General features: G+C 42.8%; 1 protein-coding gene across 1 annotated transcript; it reads left to right on the top strand.

Moving 5' to 3' along the window:
- The first annotated feature begins 389 nt into the window (after nucleotides 1-389).
- Nucleotides 390-19,489, top strand: arl6ip1 (ADP-ribosylation factor-like 6 interacting protein 1). The gene is made up of 6 exons (XM_059979381.1): nucleotides 390-547; nucleotides 11,655-11,788; nucleotides 16,827-16,946; nucleotides 17,265-17,382; nucleotides 17,968-18,052; nucleotides 18,798-19,489. The coding sequence occupies exons 1-6, from the start codon at nucleotides 506-508 to the stop codon at nucleotides 18,914-18,916; spliced, it is 618 nt and encodes a 205-aa protein (XP_059835364.1). The 5' UTR covers nucleotides 390-505; the 3' UTR covers nucleotides 18,917-19,489.
- Nucleotides 19,490-22,524: the final 3,035 nt, after the last annotated feature.

Here is a 22,524-nt window from a genome sequence, read left to right as displayed (position 1 = left end):
TTGTATTTGCAGATACTGGAATATGAAGCAAAAACAAACAAGAAATCCAGCATCTTCCCCTCCCCCTTTTGTTGCACATTCCAGCGAACTGGACTGAAAACAACCTGCAGTAACGGACAATTTGACAACTTGCCCAAGGTAAATGTTACGACACAAACCTAAAATAAAAGCAAAGGACGCCGTCATACTGAAACCTCGCAACTCCGCGCCGCACATTTTCATCATCCACCGAAAATAAATCAGCACGGCGCATGAAGTTGTTAATGAGCAGTGATAGCCAATCAGGAGCACCCTGAAGATTCGAACCGACACAGGGCGGTGAGACATACAGAATGCAGCCAATCAGAATGCAGAAGCGCAAGATGCGCGCTTGGTAGTAATCGTCTGGGTGGAGCTAACGCCCGCCACGCCGCGCAGGCGCAGTGGGGCCGAGCGGGGTGACGGCCGGAACGGTGAGTTATTTGTCGCTGAAGGACTGCGGCAGACGGGTCGTTTGAAAACCGCCATGGCGAGCGGCGAAGGAGACAATAAAAGCGCCAATTTGCTGGTGAGTCGGTTCTTTGTCGTAGTGTTACTGTGATTTTTCTGTTTACCGATCTCCGGTCGTGGACGCCGTTAGAAGCCGGGCCCGCTTTCGGGGCGGATCGCGCGCCCCGCGCGGTTTAAAGGGGCCGCGCGTCGCTTCCGCTTCCCGCGAGCGCTTCAGTCCGCTCCCCGGGGGCCCGCGGGCGGCGGAAAGCGAACTGCGTACGCGCTGTGTGGCCTCGGCCCAGGGCTGAGCCTGTGGCCGGAGTCTCTGATCGCGGGAGGGACAGAGGCGACTACATCTGTCCGTGAATCACGTTGGCTCTCATGCGTCACCGGTGGGAGTCTAGCCAGCGATTTGCAGCAGTTGAGGGTGACACGGCTGAAATTTTGAAACGGGTTTTTTTCCCTCTGCATCATAAGTCGTTGTGAGAATTAGCTGTGTGTAAATTGTTTGCAAAGAGCATAACCATAATGATTGGCGTTCAGAATGGTTCAATGGTTCTCTTGTTCAACTTTTCCGACCGTCCTCCCCCAGTACATTCCTGATTTTCTTCATCCTTCCATTTGCAGCTGGCTAGGTTTTAATTTCCAGAAAGCCTTTCATGTTTTTGATAAAGTAGGCCATTGAATCTGTCATCAATCTTCACTTGTGTCTAACCTTGCATCCCCATTCCCTTTATCCACCCACCCCCCGGTTTTCATCCACATTAGGTAATTTTTCTGCTGTGCCCTTAATCTGCAAACATTTCTCTGGAATGTGGGAGGAAGGCAGAGCATCCAAGCGAAACCGTGCATTCACGTGGAGAGCAATCAAACTCCATACGGACAGCCCTGGGCTTGTGATCGAGCTATGTCATTTGCGTAGACCTTGCCATATCACTGTCTCAGCTTAATGTGCTTGTCTTTCTGATATCTGCAGTTTCTTGTCTCTTATGATTTTCTTATTTGCTTCTGGCATCGAAATTCTGTCCAAAAAGGTGGTTTGACTCCACACAATCTTGCTCCCACACACCCTTGTAAGCCCTACTTGATCCTATCTCTGTAATGTAATTGTGCAACTTTCCCTCTAGAAGTATTAAATGCTAGTCTTAGCAACTATTCTTCTGCGTCCATTTGAATTTAAATGACTTGGTATTGAATGTTGTTAGTATTGTTAATGCCCTGAGAGCAAAACGTTGAAAGTTCTGCGTAAATGCAAATATTCTTTACTGAAGTACAAAAGTTCGGCAGGTTTTGTGGAATTCGGCTTGATTGCAGTTGGCTTCTGCAAGTTCAATTGAATAGAAACACAAAAATACAACTGCAGATGCTGTGGATCAAAGAATACGTACACAACGCTGGAAGAACTCAGCAGGTCAGGCAGCATCCGTGATTGATCAAATAAATAGATATGGTTTGACAGCTTATCTGACTTCTCATCTGATCATTTAGAATTTGCCCATTACTCAACTGAAACTTCACCATGTGTTCTGCAGCTTTCAGTGAGCTTTAACCATAGTCTTCTGATTGAGGAGAAAATTTGATTATTGAAATAAGCTCAAATATTAAATTAAGGTTGACGCAATAATTTAACTTGCCTAATATGACAGTTGATAATGACTTCCAACTGTGGAGGAACAGGGTTTAGATTATTAAGAACTTAAGATAAAGGAGCAGAATTATGCCATTTGGCCTGTTGAGTCTGCCCCTCCATTTCATCATGGCTGATCCATTTTCGCTCCAGCCCCAATCTCTTGTATTTTTCCTATATCCCTTCATGCCATGACTAATCAAGAATCTGTCGATTTATGCCTTTAAATATACTCAATGACTATGCCTCCACAGCTGCCCGTGGCAATGAATTCCATGGATTTGCCATTCCTCCTCATCTGTATTCTAAAAGGATGCCCTTTTATTCTAAGGCTGTTTTATCTGGTCTTGGACTCACCCACCATCTGCTCCATAGCCACTCTAATGAGACCTTTAAGGAAGGTACCCGTGTAGAACAAATCTTTTCTTTGTAAAAGTTGGAGTGAGCTTTAAACTGGAATATAAAAACAACAAGGCTGCTTTTGTTTAAAACTAGAACATTGATAAACAGCATGTTATGGCCAATTTTTGTTGTTTGTGTATAATACCAGACATCACTGATATGTTTTTAATTTTATTTCTAATTACATGGCTTTCATTATTCCAACTGGATGCTAAGTAGCATTTCAACTATATACAAATGAATCAGAATGAATTGCATTTTTAATTGGAATTTTTCAAAATTGTAATGAATGTGCGTTCTGCTGTTTTAAAACCCTTTTCTGAAAAAAGGGATATGATGCCATAAAGTTTTCTTTAAAAACTCAGATATAGTCATAAAGAAAGTGATACTGTTGTGCAAAATTCCTGTTGTCATTTTAAAGTTTGCCATGTACTATAAATAGATAGGAATAATATGGTCAGCCACAATAATTTTTATATTGAGCCATAGCTAAAATGATATGTATAACATTGTTCTGTGTACAACAGTTACTTTCAGTGGATCATTAGACTTTACAAGTAGGAATAGTTTTACATATTCTGGTGTATAGAGGATTCATAAGATTAAACACTGGTGAAGATAAGTAATTGTTTTTAATTAATCTATTCTGAAAGCTTTGCCATATGTTGGAAGCATGCCCATAAGGGACAAGATTGGTTTTAAGTAACACTGTTCCCACTGGCCATACCTTGTAATAACTGTTATATTTCCTGACCGTGTTCGTCTCACTGCTCAGCAGGGTTTACTCGTCTCTGTGCTGAACTGGTCTGCCACTAACAAATGGGCTCCTGAACCAGCTGCAGTGATGACTGGCTTTGTGGCCGTGAACTCATTTTTGTGAACTTTACTTCTGAATGTTACATGCTCTTTATTGTTTGCATGATTTATTATTTTGCACATTGGATGTTTGATTTTTTTCTTAATGGCTTCTTTGTTTCATGGTTGTCTGTAAGGAGACAAATCTCAAGGTTGTATATAGTATACATCCTTAGATAATGGACTTTGAACTTTGTCTTTCCCATTCCTGTTCAGACATATCGGTTCATGGCCTCCTTATCCCAAGTTGAGGCCACCATCAGGGTGGAGGAGCAACAACCACTTGTATCCTGTCTGGGTAGCCTCCAACTTGATGGCATGAATATTGATTTCTCCTTCCAGTTTTTAAGCAAAAAATTTCCTCCTGCTCCCCTCCTCTTTTCTCCACTCTGGCCTCTTACTATTTCTCATCTGTCTGTCACCTTCTCCTGTGGTCCACTCTCTTCTCAGATTCCTTTCTTTTCAGCCCTGTAATTTTCCTACCCACCTGGTTTCACCTATCACCTAGCTGTCCTACTTTCCCTCCCCCATTTTTATTCTGGTGCCTTCCCCCTTCCTTTACAAAGGTCTTATCCTGAAATATCAACTGTTTATTCTTTTCCGTAGATGCTACCTGACCTGCTGAGTTCCTCCAGCATTTTGTGTCTGTTGCTTTGGATTTCCAGCATCTGCAGACTTCCTTGTGTTTATGATTTATCTCTATTTTTGTGTATCTATCTAAATGCCTCTTAAACATTATCATCATCTCTGCTTCTTCTGCCTTTCCTGGGACCCTGTTTCAGGCACCTATCTTTGCAGTTTTTAAACATTTTGCTTCAAAAATTTTCTCTGTCGTGTTAAACCTATGTATTTGATATTGAAATGTAATTTTCCTTAACTCAGTGTTTTGAAAATCTATATATGTGCAGTTATTAATGTGATTACTACCGTAAATTCCGGACTATAAGCCGCTACTTTTTTCCCACGCTTTGAACACTGCGGCAACACTGCGACCTATACTACGGTGCGGCTAATGCATGTTTTTTTTTCATGCCGTCAAAAACATTTTGCCTCGTAACAGTAGACCAATAAAATTGATGAGTAGTTCACAGAGGTCCAATGAAATTGTACGATAAATCAAGCGCACTTTCACAATTAAATTATTGTAAATCAGTCATTTGTACTCGCCTTCATCAACATGGAAAACACTCGAAGAAAAGCATATGATGCAGCTTTTAAGTTAAAGGCGATCAATCTGGCGGTTGAAGAAGGAAATCGAGCTGCTGCACATAATCTTGGCATAAATAAATCGATGTTGAGACGGTGGAGACGCCAGCGTGAAGAACTGAGTCAATGCAAAAAGACGACAAAAGCTTTCAGAGGTAATCATAGCAGATGGCCCGAACTTGAAAACTTTCTTGAAGACTGGGTTAACACACAGAGCAGGCGGCCGCAGTGTTTCCACCGTGCAGATCAGACTGAAGGCTAAAGCAATCGCCACCAAGATGAAAATCGAAGATTTTAGAGGTGGGCCATCGTGGTGTTTTAGATTTATGAGAGGAAAAGGCCTGTCCGTCAGGGTACGTACGAATCTGTGTCAGCAGCTCCCTCCCGACCACGAGGAAAAACTTGCTAACTTCCGCACATTCACTCAAACAGAGATAGCAGAGAATTCCATCGGGCCCGATGATATCATAAATATGGATGAAGTACCTTTGACGTTTGACCTACCTGTCACTCGGACTGTTAATAAAAAAAGGTGACTCGTCCATCACACTGAAAACAAGTGGCCATGAGAAAACGCATTTTACTTGTGTTCTGAGCTGCACAGCATCCGGACTAAAGCTTCCACTGATTTTTTAAGCGGCTGACAATGAAAGTTCAGTGAAAGCTGCCATCAAGAGTACAAACTCAATTCCAGCTGTGATTCCTGGGGGCACCACGAAGTATTTGCAGCCACTGGACATCAGCGTGAACCGGGCATTTAAAGTGGCGCTGCGCGTTGAGTGGGAGGCTTGGATGACGAGCGGCGAGAAATCCTTTACCAAAACAGGACGCATGCGAAGAGCATCTTTAACTCAAGTCTGCCAGTGGATCCTAAATGCGTGGAGCGGTGTCACAACTTCCACCATCACCAGCGGGTTTCGAAAGGCTGGACTGCTGCATGATGAAGAGGACCGCGTGCGCTCAAGTGAGAGCGACAACTAAGAGACTGAAGTGAGTGACGAGATCCTTAGGTTTTATTCAATTCGGGCACTGAAGGACTTTGATGGTTTTAGTGCGCAGGAGGAAGATGAAGAAGGCGATCAATAACTTTTCCTGGTAGGCTGCAGTATATATATTTTTTTTACCAGTCGTTAGGAGATATTGGAATGTTGTTCGTGCACTGTTCAGTAAAAAAGTATACGCAACGTAATTTGTGTGTTACCGATACGTATGTATAGTTAAAAGTAGCTGTGTTACAGGCACTGTTCGAAAAAAAGCATTTGCAATATATATTTGTTTATGTTACCATACGGATTTAATTAAAAGTTAAAAAATCCTCACGTGTAATATCTTTCTGTGTAAATATCTCATATTACAACGTGGGACACCTGCGGCTTAAAATCCAGTGCGGCTTGTACAAGTACAAAATTGATTTTCTTTCTAAAATTAGAGTGTGCGGCTTTTAATCAGGTGCGCTCTGTAGTCCGGAATCTACGGTAAGTACCGTCATTTTTATATATTGTAATGCATTTTATCAACACCTGTGGATGGTTGCCCAAAATTTAATGTTTGCAGTAATGACATATTCTCTCCTGACTTGCATAGCTAGCAGTTCTTCCAGTCTGCCTCACTGATCTTTGTTCTGTCTAAAATTATTTATTGCAATAATCAAAAGAAACTTCAATCCTCAAATCAGAACTTGATATGTTTATTTTGACTTGGATTCTTCTTCCCTGTAGTTTTTCTTCAGAAGATGTTACCTCGTTGGGCACAGGTCCACAGGCATCCTCCAGAATCTCATCTATTAATGGAGCTTTAATATTGATTGTTGTTATTTATAACAAATTTAACTTCAGATTTGGCTGGTTTGCTGAGTAGTAATCAATATTGTTATCCCTGTCAAAATGTTAGTTATTCACTTCAATTGTTACTGCCCTAACCATTAGCTAAGATTATATATTGCACATGGAAGGCTTTTGGCTCACTGCTGGATAGACTTCCAAAATGCTGGGAAGAGATTTTCTCTTTGGCATTCAAACTTAAATTGCATTTTGGCATCTCACTGGAAGGGCACAATTGGAATCCAGTGCACTATAATATTTCATAATTTCCAGACTTTTGCAAACGTTCCTCACCTTATTCCCTTGCAAACATATTAAAATATTATTTGAAAATTAATTTCCTTAAATTCATATAAACTGGCTCTATGCAGACAATGGTAAGAGACCAGTATCATTCATAATCATGTCTATATAATGATGTTTGGGTTTTTGGTGTGTAAATGAAGTAATCAGGTAATCTAAAAGCTAGCCAAAGTACTTGGATAACATGTTAGCCATGTTTCTAATATAATCATTTCTCAAAGTTTGCATTTCACTTTCCAATATATTTTGAGGATGAGCAAATATTTTAGGATATTTTGGCAAAGAGTATTAGTGTGGCTTATTTGTCTACCCACACTACATTCTCTTTGTAATTGTAACACTGTGGCGACGCACTCAAACCGGCTCACAAATAGCCAGCGCACCGGCATAAAGGCCAGTCCCAAAAGGGCGCCAAGTCTGCTTCACCAGCAAGGGGAAAAGCCCACGCGTGGGACAGGACTTTGAATACGTGCCCCCTACAGCATCTGCGCGTGGGACGGGACTGAATATGTGCCCCCTACAGCATCCGCGCGTGGGACTGGACTGAATATGTGCCCCCTACAGCATCCGCGCGTGGGACTGGACTGAATATGTGCCCCCTACAGCATCCGCGCGTGGGACTGGACTGAATATGTGCCCCCTACAGCATCCGCGCGTGGGACTGGACTGAATATGTGCCCCCTACAACATCTGCGCCCGGGGAGGGCGGGATCAGGAAGGCTTTAAAGTGAGGTCGCGAAGTTCGAATAAAATCTTTTTTAACTGCAGTTCATCAACTCCGTGTCGTTATTTCAGCGCTGCGTGTGGCACACCGCTACAATTGGTGACCCCGACGGCCCAAACGATATTTGGGCCAAAGATGACTGACACCGCATCTGTTCATGCAGTTTCGTTGAAACTGCCAAGCTTTTGGACGCTGCGACCTCACCTATGGTTCCAGCAGGCAGAAGCCCAATTCCACGTTCGGCAGGACACACGTTTACTACTGCGTGGTGAGCTCCCTCGACCAGGACACAGCGGCCCAGGTTGAGGAGTTCATACAGTCTCCCCCAGCGGACGGCAAATACACGGAATTCAAAGCCCTGCTCATAAGGACTTTCGGACTCTCACGGCACGAGCGGGCTGCCCACTTACTGCACCTGGATGGTTTGGGGGACAGACCGCAATCGGCTTTGATGAATGAGATGTTGTCTCTGGCCGGAGGACACAAACTCATGTTTGAGCAGGCATTCCTGGAGCAGCTGCCCGAGGACATACGCCTGCTGCTGTCCGACGCGGATTTCAGCGACCCCCGGAAGGTGGCAGGCCGGGCGGACTTGCTGTGGACTGCCAAGAAGGAGAGTGGGGCGCCCGTCACACAGATCACCAGGCCACGCTCCCAGCAGCAGACCAGACCAGGCCCGGCAGCAGAGCTCACTAGCCCCAGAGGGAGGGGTGAGGAGACCAACGAACAATGGTGCTTCTACCACCAGCGGTGGGGTGCAGAAGCCCACCACTGTCGCCCGCCCTGCAAGTTCCCGGAAAACGCCAGGGCCAGCCACCGCTGATGGTGTCGGCGGCTGGCCATCGGGATAGCTTCCTGTATGTGTGGGACAAGCAGTCAGGACGCCGTTTTTTGGTTTACACCGGTGCCGAGATCAGTGTCTTACCTCTGATGAGTTACGACACCCGCAACAGGGCACCGGGCCCCACCCTGAGGGCTGCGAACGGCAGCACAGTAAGAACCTAGGGTACCCATACGGTGCAGCTACAGTTCAGCTGGAGCCGATTCACGTGGGACTTCACACTGGCCGCCATAGCCCAAACACTCCTGGGCGCTGAGTTTTTGCAGTCTCACAGCCTACTGGTCGACCTGCCGAGGCAGAGACTGGTCCACGCCGAGACCTTTTAGACTTTCTCCCTGGGTGAAACCCAGTTGACAGCCCCACACCTGGACTCCATCACCCTGTCCGACAATGACTTTACCAGAGTCCTAGCGGATTTCCCATCGGTTCTGGTACCGCAGTTCACGGCAGCCATGCCCAGACACGGCGTATAGCACTACATCCCAACACAGGGACCACCCCTCCACACCCATGCTCGAAGGCTTCCCCCGGACAAGCTCCGACTGGCAAAGGAGGAGTTCAAGAGGATGGAGGAATTGGGGATCATACGGCGGTCCGACAGCCCATGGGCTTCCCCCCTGCACATGGTGCCCAAAGCATCAGGGGGCTGGAGACCATGCGGCGACTACCGCAGGCTGAACGAGGCTACAACACCGGACCGCTACCCTGCGCCACACATTCAGGACTTTGCAGCAAACCTGCACGGCGCACGGATCTTCTCCAAGGTAGACCTCGTCCAGGGATACCCTCAAATCCCAATGCATCCTGACGACGTCCCCAAAACGGCACTTATCACCCCTTTCGGCCTTTTTGAGTTCCTCCGCATGCCGTTTGGCCTGAAGAATGCCGCACAGACATTTCAGCGGTTAATGGACGCGGTGGGACGAAACCTGGACTTCGCTTTCATCTATTTGGACGACATCCACATAGCCAGCAGCAGTCATCAGGAGCATCTGTCCCACCTCCGTCAACTCTACGCCCGACTGAGTGAATACGGCCTGACAATCCAGCCAAATGCCAGTTTGGGCTCAACACCATCGACTTCCTGGGCCACAGGATCACTACAGGTGGGCCAACCCCTCTGCCTGCTAAGGTAGACACAGTCCACCATTTCCCCTGACCCACCACAATCAAAGGCCTTCAGGAATTCGTGGGTATGGTAAATTTCTACCACTGCTTCCTCCCTTCAGCTGCCCGAATCACGCGCCCCCTGTTCCCCCAGTTTGCCCAGGGTCCGGGCAAAGACATTACCTGGGACGAGGAGTCCATCGCCACTTTCATTAAAACGAAAGAAGCTTTGGCAAACGCCGCGATGCTAGTGCACCCCGGAATGGACGTCCCTACCACCCTCACAGTGGACGCATCTAACACGGCAGTCGGTGGGGTACTGGAGCAACTCATCAAGGGTCGCTGGCAATCCCTGGAGTTTTTCAGCAAACACCTGCGACCACCTGAGCTCAAATACAGTACTTTCAACCAGGAACTGTTGGCGCTATACCTGGCAATCCGGCATTTCAGGTACTTCTTAGAAGGTAGGCCCTTCACCGCGTTCACAAAGGTGTCCGATCCCTGGTTGTCCCGCCAGCAGCGCCATCTGTCCTACATCTCTGAATACACGACGGATGTCCAGCACGTCTCGGGTAAGGACAATGTCGTGGCGGACGCACTCTCTCGCCCTAACATTCATGCCCTTTCCCAAGGGGTAGACTTTGAGGCGCTGGCAGGGGCGCAGCAGGCAGATGAGGAGATCCCTAGTTATAGAACCGTTGTCACCGGTTTGCAGCTCCAAGACCTCCCCGTAGGCCCAGGTGAGAGGACCCTTCTCTGTGACATCACCACCGGCCAACCCCGTCCCGTCCCGTCGTCCCGGCAGCCTGGCAGCGGCGCATTTTCAACTCCAGGACAACCGTCCGGATGGTCTCCAACAAGTTCGTTTGGCATGGACTCCGCAAGCAAATCAGTGAACGGGCCAAAACGTGCATGCACTGCCAGACGGCCAAGGTGCAGCGGCACACCAAAGCTCTGCCGCAGCAGTTCCACCCCACCCACCGGTGATTCGACCACATTCATGTGGATATCGTGGACCCCCTGCCAGTGTCGCGCAGAGCGCAGCACCTCCTCACTATCGTGGACCGGTTCACAAGATGGCCAGAGGCGATCCCGCTCATCGACACCACCTCCGTATCTTGCGCCGGGCACTGATCACCACCTGGGTATCCCGCTTTGGTGTACCGACCCACATTACCTCCGACAGAGGCGCCCAGTTCACCTTCAGCCTGTGGTCAGCTATGGCCAGCCTTTTGGGGACACAGCTGCACTACACAACTGCCTACCACCCACAGTCGAACAGCCTGGTGGAGCATTTCCACCGTCACCTAAAGTTGGCTCTCATGGCCTGCCTGAGATGACCTAACTGGGTGGATGAGCTTCCCTGGGTCCTGCTCGGCATCCGCACGGCGCCCAAAGACTATCTGCACACCTCGTCGGCCGAGTTGGTGTACGGCGCACCCCTGGTCGTCTCCGGGGAGTTCATACCAGCCCCAAGGGGGCACGAGGAAGAACCCACAGCAGTCCTGGCCAGACTATGCGAGAGACTATACCTGGCCCCCATACCCACTTCGCAGCTTGGGCAGAACCCGACCTGCGTACCCAAAGATCTGCAGAACTGTAAGTTTGGGTTTGTATGAAGGGGCGGGCATCAGGCACCGCTACAGCGGCCCTATGAGGGGCCGTTTACGGTGATCAGAAACAACAGGTCCACGTTCGTGCTGGACATTGGGGGGAGAGAGGAGGTTTTCACAGTGGACCGACTCAAACCGACCCATGTGGACGTGGTGCAACTGGTCGAGTTTCGGGCACTGCGGCGCAGAGGCAGACCTCCCAAACAGGGTCCGGCCCAGACTGTGGACATTGGGGGGTGTATCGCCGGTTCTGGGGGCGGGGGGGGGGGGGTGTTCTGTGGCGACCCACTTCTTCACTTCCTAGCGCACTCGAACCGGCTCACAAATAGCCAGCGCGCCGGCATAAAGGCCAGTCCCAAAAGGGCGCCAAGTCTGCTTCATCAGCAAGGGGGAAAGCCCGCGCGCGGGACAGGACTGTGAATACGTGCCCCCTACAGCATCCGTGCCCGGGGAGGGCGGGATCAGGAAGGCTTTAAAGCAAGGCTGCGAAGTTCGGATACAGTCTTTTTGTAACTGCAGTTCATCGACTCTGTGTCGTTATTTCAGTGCTGCGTGTAGCACACCGCTACAACACCATATTTCTGTTTGAAATTATCTATATGGATGGCACGCAAAAAAAGTTCACTAAATCAGTACGCCAATAACAAACAACTGGAAGTAACTTTTTTTTTACACAACTTTGCAGGCTGCAGAAACTGCCCAGCTTGAAAAGCATTTGGAGGGCTGGGGCGAGGTGATGCTTGCTGCAGATCGTATCTTGCGTTGGGAAAAACCCTGGTTTCCTGCTGTTATGATGTTAGCTGTGTCAGTGGTGTTTTTGTAAGTATTGAATAAGCCATAGTTATTTATGACACATGAGGATCGTTAACTTGTCATGTCTGGTCAAATTAGAATTATTTGGGCAAATACTTCCTATCACCATATTCAACCTGTAACCTTGTCTGTTGTAGCAGTTTGTATACTTTTAAAATGTGTTATGAACATTCTGTAAGGATGTCTGCTTCTTCCTTCCTTTCAGCCAGTGTATCAGGTCCTTGATGGCCTGGGTGAAGACACTTCCTCAGATCTCATGTAATCCTGCTATTAACTTAAATATAGTATCCCCTGGTTGTGGACATTTTTTCTAAGGGAAATTTGACCTGATGCTCATCCTGTCTGGGTGAGACTTGACTGTTGATATCCTATGATTAAATCTTGCTTTTTCCTTTTGAAAACTTAGGCAACTTCTCCTAAGAATGATTTTATAAAGGCTAGAAAAACTTGCAATTATCTTTATAGTTTCATCATATCCTGGTAGTCAGATCCCTTGTATAGTGCTATATCTGATTGCTTGCATCAGTAAAATGTATTATTGGCACAAATAGAAGTAAAATAGTAAAACCTAATTGTCATTACAGAAGTGTGGCTACAGAATGTCCAAAGATATTTAATGTGTTGGAAGAAGTTTTCTTAAGGTGTCTCCTTAAGAAAGTATGTGCTTGCCTAGAGGCAATTCTCCCTAACACCACATGGGTTTCCTCCCATTTCCCAAAGTAATGTGGATTTATAGGTTAATTGGCTGCTGTAAACTGCCCTTGTGTGTAATTGAGGTGGAATCTTGAGAGTTATAGGCATTTATGAAGAATAAAATGAGACTGGTATAAGATTAGTGCAGATGGTGATTGGAGATGGGTCTGTCTCCATACTATACAACTAACTCTGTATCCTTTGGTCATCAAATTCTTCAAGGGCTTCTTGAGAGGCTAGTTGCAGGAAAGGTTTTCTCACCTGGTTGAGACAAGTTCAAATTAAGGAGTAAACAATTTAGGGCAGAAAGAGAAATTTCACACTGGAATTCTCTATCCCAAAAGGTTCTTGAGGTTCAGCATGAGATGGATAGATTTATTTATATTAAAGGGAATTGGGAGGTTATAGGAGTGGTGCTAGAAAATAATTTTGAGGTAAAAAGATCAAATGATCTGCATGATTGTTGGGCAGGACTGGAGAAGGGGGATGGCCCACTCTGCTGATTTTCTTGTGGCCTTTGCATAATCAGACAAAAATAAACATTTAATTGAAAGCAAATCTAAATCTGAAACCTGAATATTTAAGGGCAAAACCGCAAGTTGTGGAAAAGGATTTTAAAGATGTTCTAGACTTGAAGTTAAAGATTTCAGTTAAGTCCATTTTTTGTAATTAGGTCAGTGTTAGGAACACTTGTAATATAAATTGTGGCTTGAAAGCCTTGCTGTGATCAAACAAAATTCTTGCAATAGGGTAACATTTTTACTGCTTTTTTTAAGTAATAAGGTGGATTTATCTATTTTAAATTGATTATGAACATCTAACTGGACATAATTTTGTTTCCTTGATGGTGTATAAATGTAAACTGCAGTATGAAATGGTCTTTGACATTTGAGGATGAATTTTCAGCATTTGGTTAGCATTTGATTTCTCTGAGCCAGAAATGGAGCTGTGGTCACATCTGTTTTTGTGTGAGCTACTTAATGCTTCTGATGTGACATTTATAGCATTTAAACAAGAAATTTTAATATGTGATACACATGTTCTGTATTTATAGCATCATCCAGTGTTTGTCCTGAACTATTGTAGTGATGTTTTTGCAGGCACAATTACTGGGTGATGTTGTTGATTAATCCTTTTTGACTATTTATAGTAATGTTCTCTAAGCAATTGGAAATTCTTGTACTCCCTGTTGAGGTAAAGTTGGGGGAAATCCTGACCCTTTGTAGACTTGAGTTTGAATAGATACAAAGACCAAGATCTTATTTAGGGTTCTAAACACATACTTGGCAGAACAGCACAGAACACAACAAGTGGGGGGGGGGGGGGAACAAGCCCCGTTTCTCCCTTTATTTTCTCCAGCAGACTTGCAGAGATGTGTAGACTCGGCTCCAATCAACGGGCCTCAACTTCTGCACTTTCAACTGCCTTGGACTTCGGCACTAATCCCAGGGTCTGTAGATCACCAAACATTAGGTGTTGCTGATTTGCATACCTAGGGGGTCATCGGACCTTGTTCCACCTGCCAGCATAGAACTCCTGACTATGGAACCCATTGACAACTTGCTGACCTTGAGAGAAGGTGAGGGATATCAGCTCTCATCCAGGCTGGTCTGCTGGCCTGTCGTCTGACCATGGATGGCCCACAGCTGCATCGCTGGCCTTCAGATACAGAGCAGAAACTTAGACTCTGGTCTACCCTCTAATTCCCACACATCCTTGTGCCAAAATCCTAATCTGACCTGTAACTCCCCTCTCTGTTCCCAAAACCATCCCTACAAATCTTGGGCTTCTATACCTCTTCCCCAGTGGTAGTAATGCAGAGGACCTGAATCGGATAGCAAAGGTCTTTAATGGTGGATGACACTGCCTCAAGATGTCCTTGACAGTGGGGAGAGTTTTGCCCATGTTAGAACTGGCCAAGTCAACAAGTTTCTGCATCCTCTTTTCCTGTACGTTTGAGCCTTCCTACCAGGTTTTGATGTATGTGCTCACTAGCCTGTTGAAACTTGTGTTGGTATAATTCTTGCAGCAACACTGAATTATGTTGTCAAGAAAAGGGAAAGAACATTATTAAATATTGATGTTACCAGATACTAGAATTTGAATCTAAAGCAAATTTCCATGCTTAGTTCTATTTTTCACACTACACAAAATTTTACAATTGACAGTGTTAAATGCTATACTGCTCTGCAAGGCTTAAAGGGGCTGGCTGCAAGGTTCTTTTGTCTCAAAGCTGTCTTTAACAGTAAAAACAGGGAAGTGTTGACTAGCAGGCCTGTTTCCTCCTCAGACTGGTCAGAAAAATTAGTAATATACTGCATTATCATTATGTATATCTGTCACCACCCCTTGCCACTCTCAGTCCTGCAGTTTAACATTAGACACAATGAATTTTATGTTCACTTTGTAGTATTAAGGTTGTGTTTGTGATGTTTTGATAGTGTCAGTGGCATCAGTTGTTGTCCAGCTGTGCATCATAAACCCAGAATATCTTGTTGCCTCCTCATGTATTAACTGTTAATGCACTTCCAATCTATAAGTAATTACTGGCCGCAATACTGAATATCTAGGGTTTGTAATGGGTTGAATGAGGAGGCAAAGTGTGATTGATTTCTGAAAATGGTTTCTGAAAAGGTGTATGTAATCTGTGAGAAATGATTATTTTTCATATGGAGGGAATAGTGAAAGACCCCCAGGGATTCCATTGGGCCCATTACATTTTTTTAAACAAATACCTGGAGTTAGGGATTTGAGCCATGATTTCCATATTTTGTGAATGATGCAAAATTTATCAGATTGAATTACAATGAGGATAGTGATAAATTGTATCACTAGCTGGTGGAAATGGCGGGGAAAATGTAATGCTGAGAAATACACGATTGTATTTGGGTAGGAAGAATGTGGAGGGGCAACATGGATAGCAAGATGCAGTGCATGAGTAGAAGAAACTGACAGCTTTCTGACTGACAAATTTTATTTGACCTGAAATGTTAGCACCATCACTTTGCACAGATCTACTGAGTTTTGCAACTTGTGGTTGTATTTCAAGCTTCTTGCACCCACAGCTTTTTGTTTTTCCAAGATTTACAAGAATGGGTACCTGTTTGAAAGGCAAGGGTATGTTAAGAGGTTTGGGCTACTTTCTTTTGAGAAGGCAGAGGGGAGATTTTGAAAAGTATAAAATGAAGTGTGGGCAGATTAGTAAAGTGAGGCTAATCTCTTTTGGAGAGTTTGAAGATTAGAGATCACCAGTACAATATAAAGGGAGAACCAAGGTTGACAAGAGGACGTGTAAAACTATATATGAGATTTCTGCTTGGAGTCTAGAATGCATTGACTGCTGGTGTGAAGGTGGCAGGGTCCATTGTGGCATTTGAGACTGAATTGGATAAATGGTTTAAAAAAAGATTGCAAATCCAAGGAGAAACATTGGGGGGGGGGTTGAAGGAAGCTTCTAAAGAAAATTCATGAGTTACAGTCACGGAAGTGGAGCTTTTTAAATTTGTCGATTTCTCATTTAAATCTTAATACCACCTGCAAATTATTATTTTAATTACTACCATCCAACATTGTGTAAAAGAATAAAAATGTGTATAATTTACTCAGTTTCACACAGTTCAACACTTCACAAGAATCAGCTTTCTCATTATGGACTCTGTCTCTATTTCTCACTCCCTCAGTAGAGCATTCTGTCTTCCCTCTCCTATCGGGCAGAAGATACAAACCCCCGAAAGCGTGCACCACCTGGCTAGAGGACAGCTTTTATCCTGTTATCAAACTCCTGCATGGACCTCTTGTATAAGAGGCTCTTGGCCTTGCAATCTATTTTGTTATGATCTTCACTTTATCATTTACCTGTACTGCATTCTTTGGTAGCTTTTCAACTTTATTTTTCATTGTTACTGTTTTATTCTAGCTCAATGCACTATTTTTACTGTATCTTGGTAGTATGACAGTACTTGGCACCTGACACCTTCACTTTTCTTGAATATTAATTGTTTAGTTTTGGTGCTGCTCAATCTTAAAAGTACATCTTTAAATTCTACAGCACTGAATTCCACTAATTTACTGAGTAGCCATTATATCCACACAGCGACCTGTTTCTTCGTTCTTCCATCCCCAAAACAAAAGAGGTTTTGAATATCAAACACGAGGAAATCTGCAGATGCTGGAAATTCAAACAACACCACACACAAAATGCTGGTAGAACACAGCAGGCTAGGCAGCATCTATAGGGAGAAGCGCTGTCAACGTTTCAGGCTGAGACCCTTCGTCAGGACTAACCAAAAGGAAAGATAGTAAGAGATTTTGAATATGTTTTGATTTCTTGAATGTGATCTTTTCTTCACAGTTTGATCTACTGGCTGGATCCTTCTGTGCTGACTGGTGTTTCATGTGCTATTATGATGATCTGTTTGTCAGATTACCTTGTTCCCACCATTGCTTTCAGATTGTTTGGTTCCAATAAATGGTGAGAAGCTTGTTTATTTATTTATAATATTTAATATTAAGCGTGGTTGAACATCTTTTCATTTGAATATATCCACGGGCAGAGTATTTTTAACTGTGTTTGTTTGGACTCTTAAGTCCTAAATTATATAAGTGGAAGGAGGAATCTCCATTAATGATTGTTTGTAAAGCATGATGATTACATAATGTGCTATTAGGACATTTGTAATAAACTGCTCTTGAAAGGGAACTAAAATATGCTGTAAAACTGACATGTTAATATAGAAGTTGTCACTTTAATATTAGTGTAGTCTTGATGAACTTAAGTTTTTACTGACAGGACCACAGAGCAGCAGCAACGATTCCATGAAATTTGCAGCAACCTAGTTAAGACTCAACGTAGGATTGCAGGCTGGTGGCGGCGCCTTTTTGCTCTCAAAGAGGAAAAACCAAAAATGGTATGCCATTCATATTACAAAAGCCTTTTTCGTAGTATACATTTGGAAAATCTGTCTTGATTCTGTTTAGAGTAAAGTATGTGATCATTTTCCTTTAAAGGAAGATGGTAGTTCTTTACTGCATTATACATCATAGATCTGTAAATATTTAAAATAATACCATACACTTATGCAAAACTTTTTTCAATGGAATATGCAGTTAGGTAAGGATTTAACCCATCTTGTAATAACTGCTGGGAATTGCCTCTACTTAATTGCAAGCGTGTTCTCTTTGCATCTGTGTTATTTTTTAAAATTGATTTCCTAGTCCCTCTGTAAGAAACATTTATCCTTTGCTTGATGTCTTCCTATATTTGGAATTTGTCAGGATTTGAATAAAACCTGAATTAGTGAGCTATCATGACACACTGTTCATTACTTTTCTTAACTTGCTTGTCTCCCAGTATCTCCAGTTGTTCAGAGCCATTAATTTGCCATGAATATATTCTTCCTGTATTCCAACACTTGGAAGCAGAACCTAGAAATGCTGGTAAATATATTTTACCAATGTCATTAATAGTATAGTATTCATTCTCTTCATTCTAGTATTTTATGACCGTGGTTACTGTTCTCTCTGTCGTGGCTTGGATTGGGCAACAGGTTCACAACCTTTTCCTTACCTACTTGATTGGTAAGTTACCTATGAGTTTGTAATTTTAATTTATTTAGAATTAATAAACAAAGGTGATTAACATAATGAGAAAGCTGGTAAACCTTTACACACTGCCTATCAAAACCAGTTGCTATGAATTTGAATTGTATGATGTTTCATATCAGAATTGGGCATGGTGCTCAAATGGTTGCTGCCTGAAACACTATTATTTAAGCATTAACAAGAATCTTGTGTCTGAATTGAGATTTTTTTTTACAAAATCTGTTTAAATTACTGTGCTGTTGAAAACAGTGCAGAAACCAGGTTTCAGAAGTATTATGAATCTGCCTTTAATGTGAATTTCTATTTACATTTTGTTTTATTTGATGCAAGTTGGATTAGTAAGGAGGGTCACATTTGTTTTGCTTGAGTTCATTGAACTTGTATTCTGTCCTTAAGATACTTTTTTTATTTTCCACTGATATCTCTTGCTGTTCACCATTCTATTTTTCTCTCACCATAGTAACAGGTTCATTTTTGATTTGTAAAGTAAGCAGCATGGATTTGTAAACAATTAGTGAGGGGAAAAATTGTTTTTTTTTACAAGCTGTATTTAATCTTTATGGGTTTGGGATTTGATCTTTGGCTCTCTTTGTAACTAATCTTGTAAACTCAAGATTCATTACATAATGTGGCAAAATTGTTGTTTGTTTAATCTCCAACCCTTTAACCAAGCTGTTTATTATTTCTGTATTAAGCCATTCTTTGGTTCCTTTTCTTTCAGTGAGTTTCATTCTATTGCTGCCTGGTCTGAATCGGCATCGACTAATCACAAAATATGTAGGAATGGCTAAGCGGGAAATTAACAAGCTATTGAAGCAAAAGGAGAAGAAAAATGAATAATGGAGGGTGAACTTATCAAAGTTAAATGTGAGTTAAATACTGGTGAAGATTGGAGCTTGCAGTCTTTCTAAATCAAAAAGTATAAAGTTCTGAGTATGTGCTCTGCTATGTAGTCTGAATAGGAGAAGTAAGAAAATGTTTATAGTAAATGAGCATGATACAAATTAGATTTGCTTCTCATTGTTCAAGTAAGTTAACTTTTCAAATCAAGAATTATTTAGTTTCAGAAATCTGTCCTTACTTGATTGTTCTGGTTTTGTAGTTTTTTTAAAGCCATGATTGCACTGGAAGTTTAATTATAAACTTACGTGAAACTATAGAATTGTTTGATATCAGTGCAATGGTCTGCATTGCTGATTATTTAGTGCTTGCATGTAAATGGAAACCATTTGTCAGCATAAAGTATATCTGATCTGACCACTTTAATTCTGTGTTTTAATTCACATGTAAATAGGATTGTCTTTCACTATGTATAAATGTTTTTGTGTATATTTGTGGCAAATGTACATTTGGTCATTCTAAAAATGTAAACTCTTGAAGCTTCGCATTAAATAAAAAAAACTGATCTGATGATTTACACTTGAATTTAATTAGTCTTCCAACATAATTCCTGTAATGTTTTCATACGTAAGGAAGATTTGGTAAGTGCAGAATTGAAAGGAGTATGCTTTTGAGCTGTGTACTTAATGTGCAGAGAAGGGCCTTCATTTCTGGTGTTTACTAGTATCTTCTTCCTCACTTTTATTCTGTTCAAGTGGCTCAGTTTCAGAGAAGAAATCTGTTTTGAGTGGCGTTGCATTTTAAAATGCAAGGCAGCACGGACATATTACTGCTGACTTCGGCTTCCAATACCTGACACCACTTCAGTCTATGAAAAGCTATTTACCCACTTCATTAATCTCTGCAACTGCATATCTGTTTGTAAGAGTGACTGCTGCTTAGATATTTAGATAAAATTCCATTGCTGCACTGAAAATGCTATTCATTGCATTGTTTTCTATAAATAGGAGCTTCCAGACCTGTTAGAAATATCTCCTATAGCACAGGGACTTTTGAGAATTCTGCTGACCCCATGAGTATGTATCTTAGTAGCAGTATATAAACTCAATCAACTGGATTGGAATGCATATCAGCCTAAATTTTGTTACAAATGCTAAGGTCAGACCAGTACCACATAGCTGGATGATGAGGTATGATCAAATGGAGGGCAAAAGGGAAATGGGTGTCCACTAATACCATCTAACATGCAATGCAAGAAAAGGCATTGGGAATTATCTTGAGGTGTGTTTTATTTTTAAAAAGTGATGCAGTAGAGATGGGTAAGAAGGTTAAAGTTCAAAGTAAATTTATTATCAAAGTATGTACAGTATACTATGTACAACCTAGCGATTTATTTTCTTATAGGCACCCAAAAGAAAACAAAAAGTTGATAGAAACCACAAATTCACCAGTTCAAAAGTACATTTCTTAAAGGCGGATTACAGTGATTGTAGTTCAGAAGTATATCTAGTAGTTTGGTGTGCTGCTTGCAAAATATTGTATATTGCCAGTGCCATCTTGGAATTTGAATTATTATAAGAAACACAAGCTTTAGTTAGACAAAGGCTTGATTAAACATAAGGATATGAATTGGTAGGGAGGTAAGTGTCTCATAATTCAAATAAAGAATTGTTTGAAGAAATTGTCAAAAGCTAAAGGTTATTCTATCTTTTTCATTCTTTGAGTAAAATCACATGAGAACAATGTCTGCAGAAAAAAATTTGTATTTGTCAATGCAGACATCCCACTCTGCAAAAAACTCATTTCAGGGAGGTAGAGCCCCCACCCCCCCAAACCCCATATCTTCCCCCCCCCCCTCCCCCCGCAGTTCATCTCCAAGGGTGTATGTAATACTTCATTTAGTGATTTTTGTCTAATCTTTAAACCAGGTTGGGTATATGCAGAAAATGTGGCATTAAAATATGTACTTATATTATCATGGAGTGGTTTTTTTTATTCTATTACAACTTTAAGCAAGTCCACAGGGAGTTTGGCCTCATCATGTAGGATATCAATAGGGTAGCTCCTTAGCAGCTAGCCAGCTAGTTTAAATAAGGTTAACTATGCTAATGAATGAAAGAGAGCTGTTAAACTCGCCTCAATATGTCTTTTACATTTTAACCCACTGTGGGCAATAGAAAAGTCACTGTTGCAAGCAGTGCAGCAAGCTACACTGTTGTTTTTGAGGTTGACTGTAAAGCCCACCCACAGAGGAAACTACTTGGCACGAAGAGAGACCAATCAGGAAGCTCCCTCTTGCTCTAGCTGTAGCTGTTACTCTTCCTCTCCTACAAAAAAAATCAATTTCCAGAATATTGTATATAACTTGTGGGCGTCAAGGATCTGCTATCAATATGCGGGAGACTTCCGGGAGAGGTGGGATGTCTGTTAATATGAAGTGGAGAGCAAGTTTGTAAATCTGTTGGGAATGGTGAGGGAGGGGTGTGGAACAGGTGGTAGAGAAGGAATGGGGTTGACACAGGTGCAGATGCACCCAGCACTGAGACATCAGGCAAGATCATTTGATTCCGTGCTATTGATTTATTGATCATTACAGAATGTCTGTCTGGTGCTTCCCACTCCTTCCCCTTTTCACAACCATGATTCCCCTGTCCCTGCCTCACTCTTCAGTCCACCATAGAGACTTGTACCAGTACCAGGTTTGTAAGAATAGAAGAAATTGAAGCAGGAATAGACCATCCGGCCCACTGAGCCTGCCCTAACATTCAATAAGATCATGGCTGATTTGTCCATAAGCTCAGCTCCATCTACCTGCCTTTTCCCCATAACCCTTAATTCTCCTACTATGTAAAAAGTTATCTAACTATCATAAATATATTTAGTGAAAAAGCCTTAACTGCTTCCCTGGGCAGAGAATTCCACAGATTCACCACTCTGGGAAAACCAGTTTCTCCACCGTCCTAAATCTAATCCCCTGAATCTTGAGTCTTATCATCACTCATATGTCATGAATTTATTTTGTGGTGGTAGCACAGTGCAGTATTTAAAAATACTATAGTACTGTGCAAAAGTCTTGGGAACCCCAGCTATAGGTATATGTGCCTCGTCTTTTGAACAAAAGACTAAATTTGTAGATGATACCTAAGATAGGTAGTTTGGTAAATAGTGAATGTTTTTAGGAACTACAGTGAGATCTTGAATTAGGTGGGTAACTGGGTCATGTGTCAAATGTTGCATTTTGGAAAATTCATTCTTATCCTTTATTTGTTCAGACCTCATCATCCAGCTATTGTATATGTTCTAGTCTGAAGGTAGGACTTAACAATAAATGGTTTTCCCTGGAGTGTTATCGAACAGAGGGATCTTAGAGTTCAGCTGTGCAGTTCCCTGAAAGTGGCATCAAATGTAGACATGGTAGCAGGGGCGTATCTACAGAAAATAGTGCCTACGGCAAGCACTGAAATTGCACCCCTGTCCAAACATCTGACACCCATCTTTTAATTAACAAATTATGGCACTACATGAAAGTTATAACTGCACCTTCCTTGCTTTCACTGATGCAAATTGATCCATGATATGATCAAAGTCAGTTTTTCTCAGTTTCTTCT

The sequence above is a fragment of the Hypanus sabinus genome, chromosome 9 (genome assembly GCF_030144855.1).
Source record: "Hypanus sabinus isolate sHypSab1 chromosome 9, sHypSab1.hap1, whole genome shotgun sequence".
Lineage (NCBI taxonomy): Eukaryota > Metazoa > Chordata > Chondrichthyes > Myliobatiformes > Dasyatidae > Hypanus > Hypanus sabinus.
This window is presented reverse-complemented; position numbering and strand designations above follow the sequence as displayed.

Excerpts from the sequence above, each read along its gene's own strand:
- arl6ip1 (XM_059979381.1), top strand. The coding sequence starts at position 506 with ATGGCGAGCGGCGAAGGAGACAATAAAAGCGCCAATTTGCTG. Across the intron at positions 11,789-16,826 it reads GCTGTGTCAGTGGTGTTTTT|TTTGATCTACTGGCTGGATC; the intron begins GTAAGTATTGAA and ends TTTTCTTCACAG. Across the intron at positions 18,053-18,797 it reads TTTCCTTACCTACTTGATTG|TGAGTTTCATTCTATTGCTG; the intron begins GTAAGTTACCTA and ends CTTTTCTTTCAG.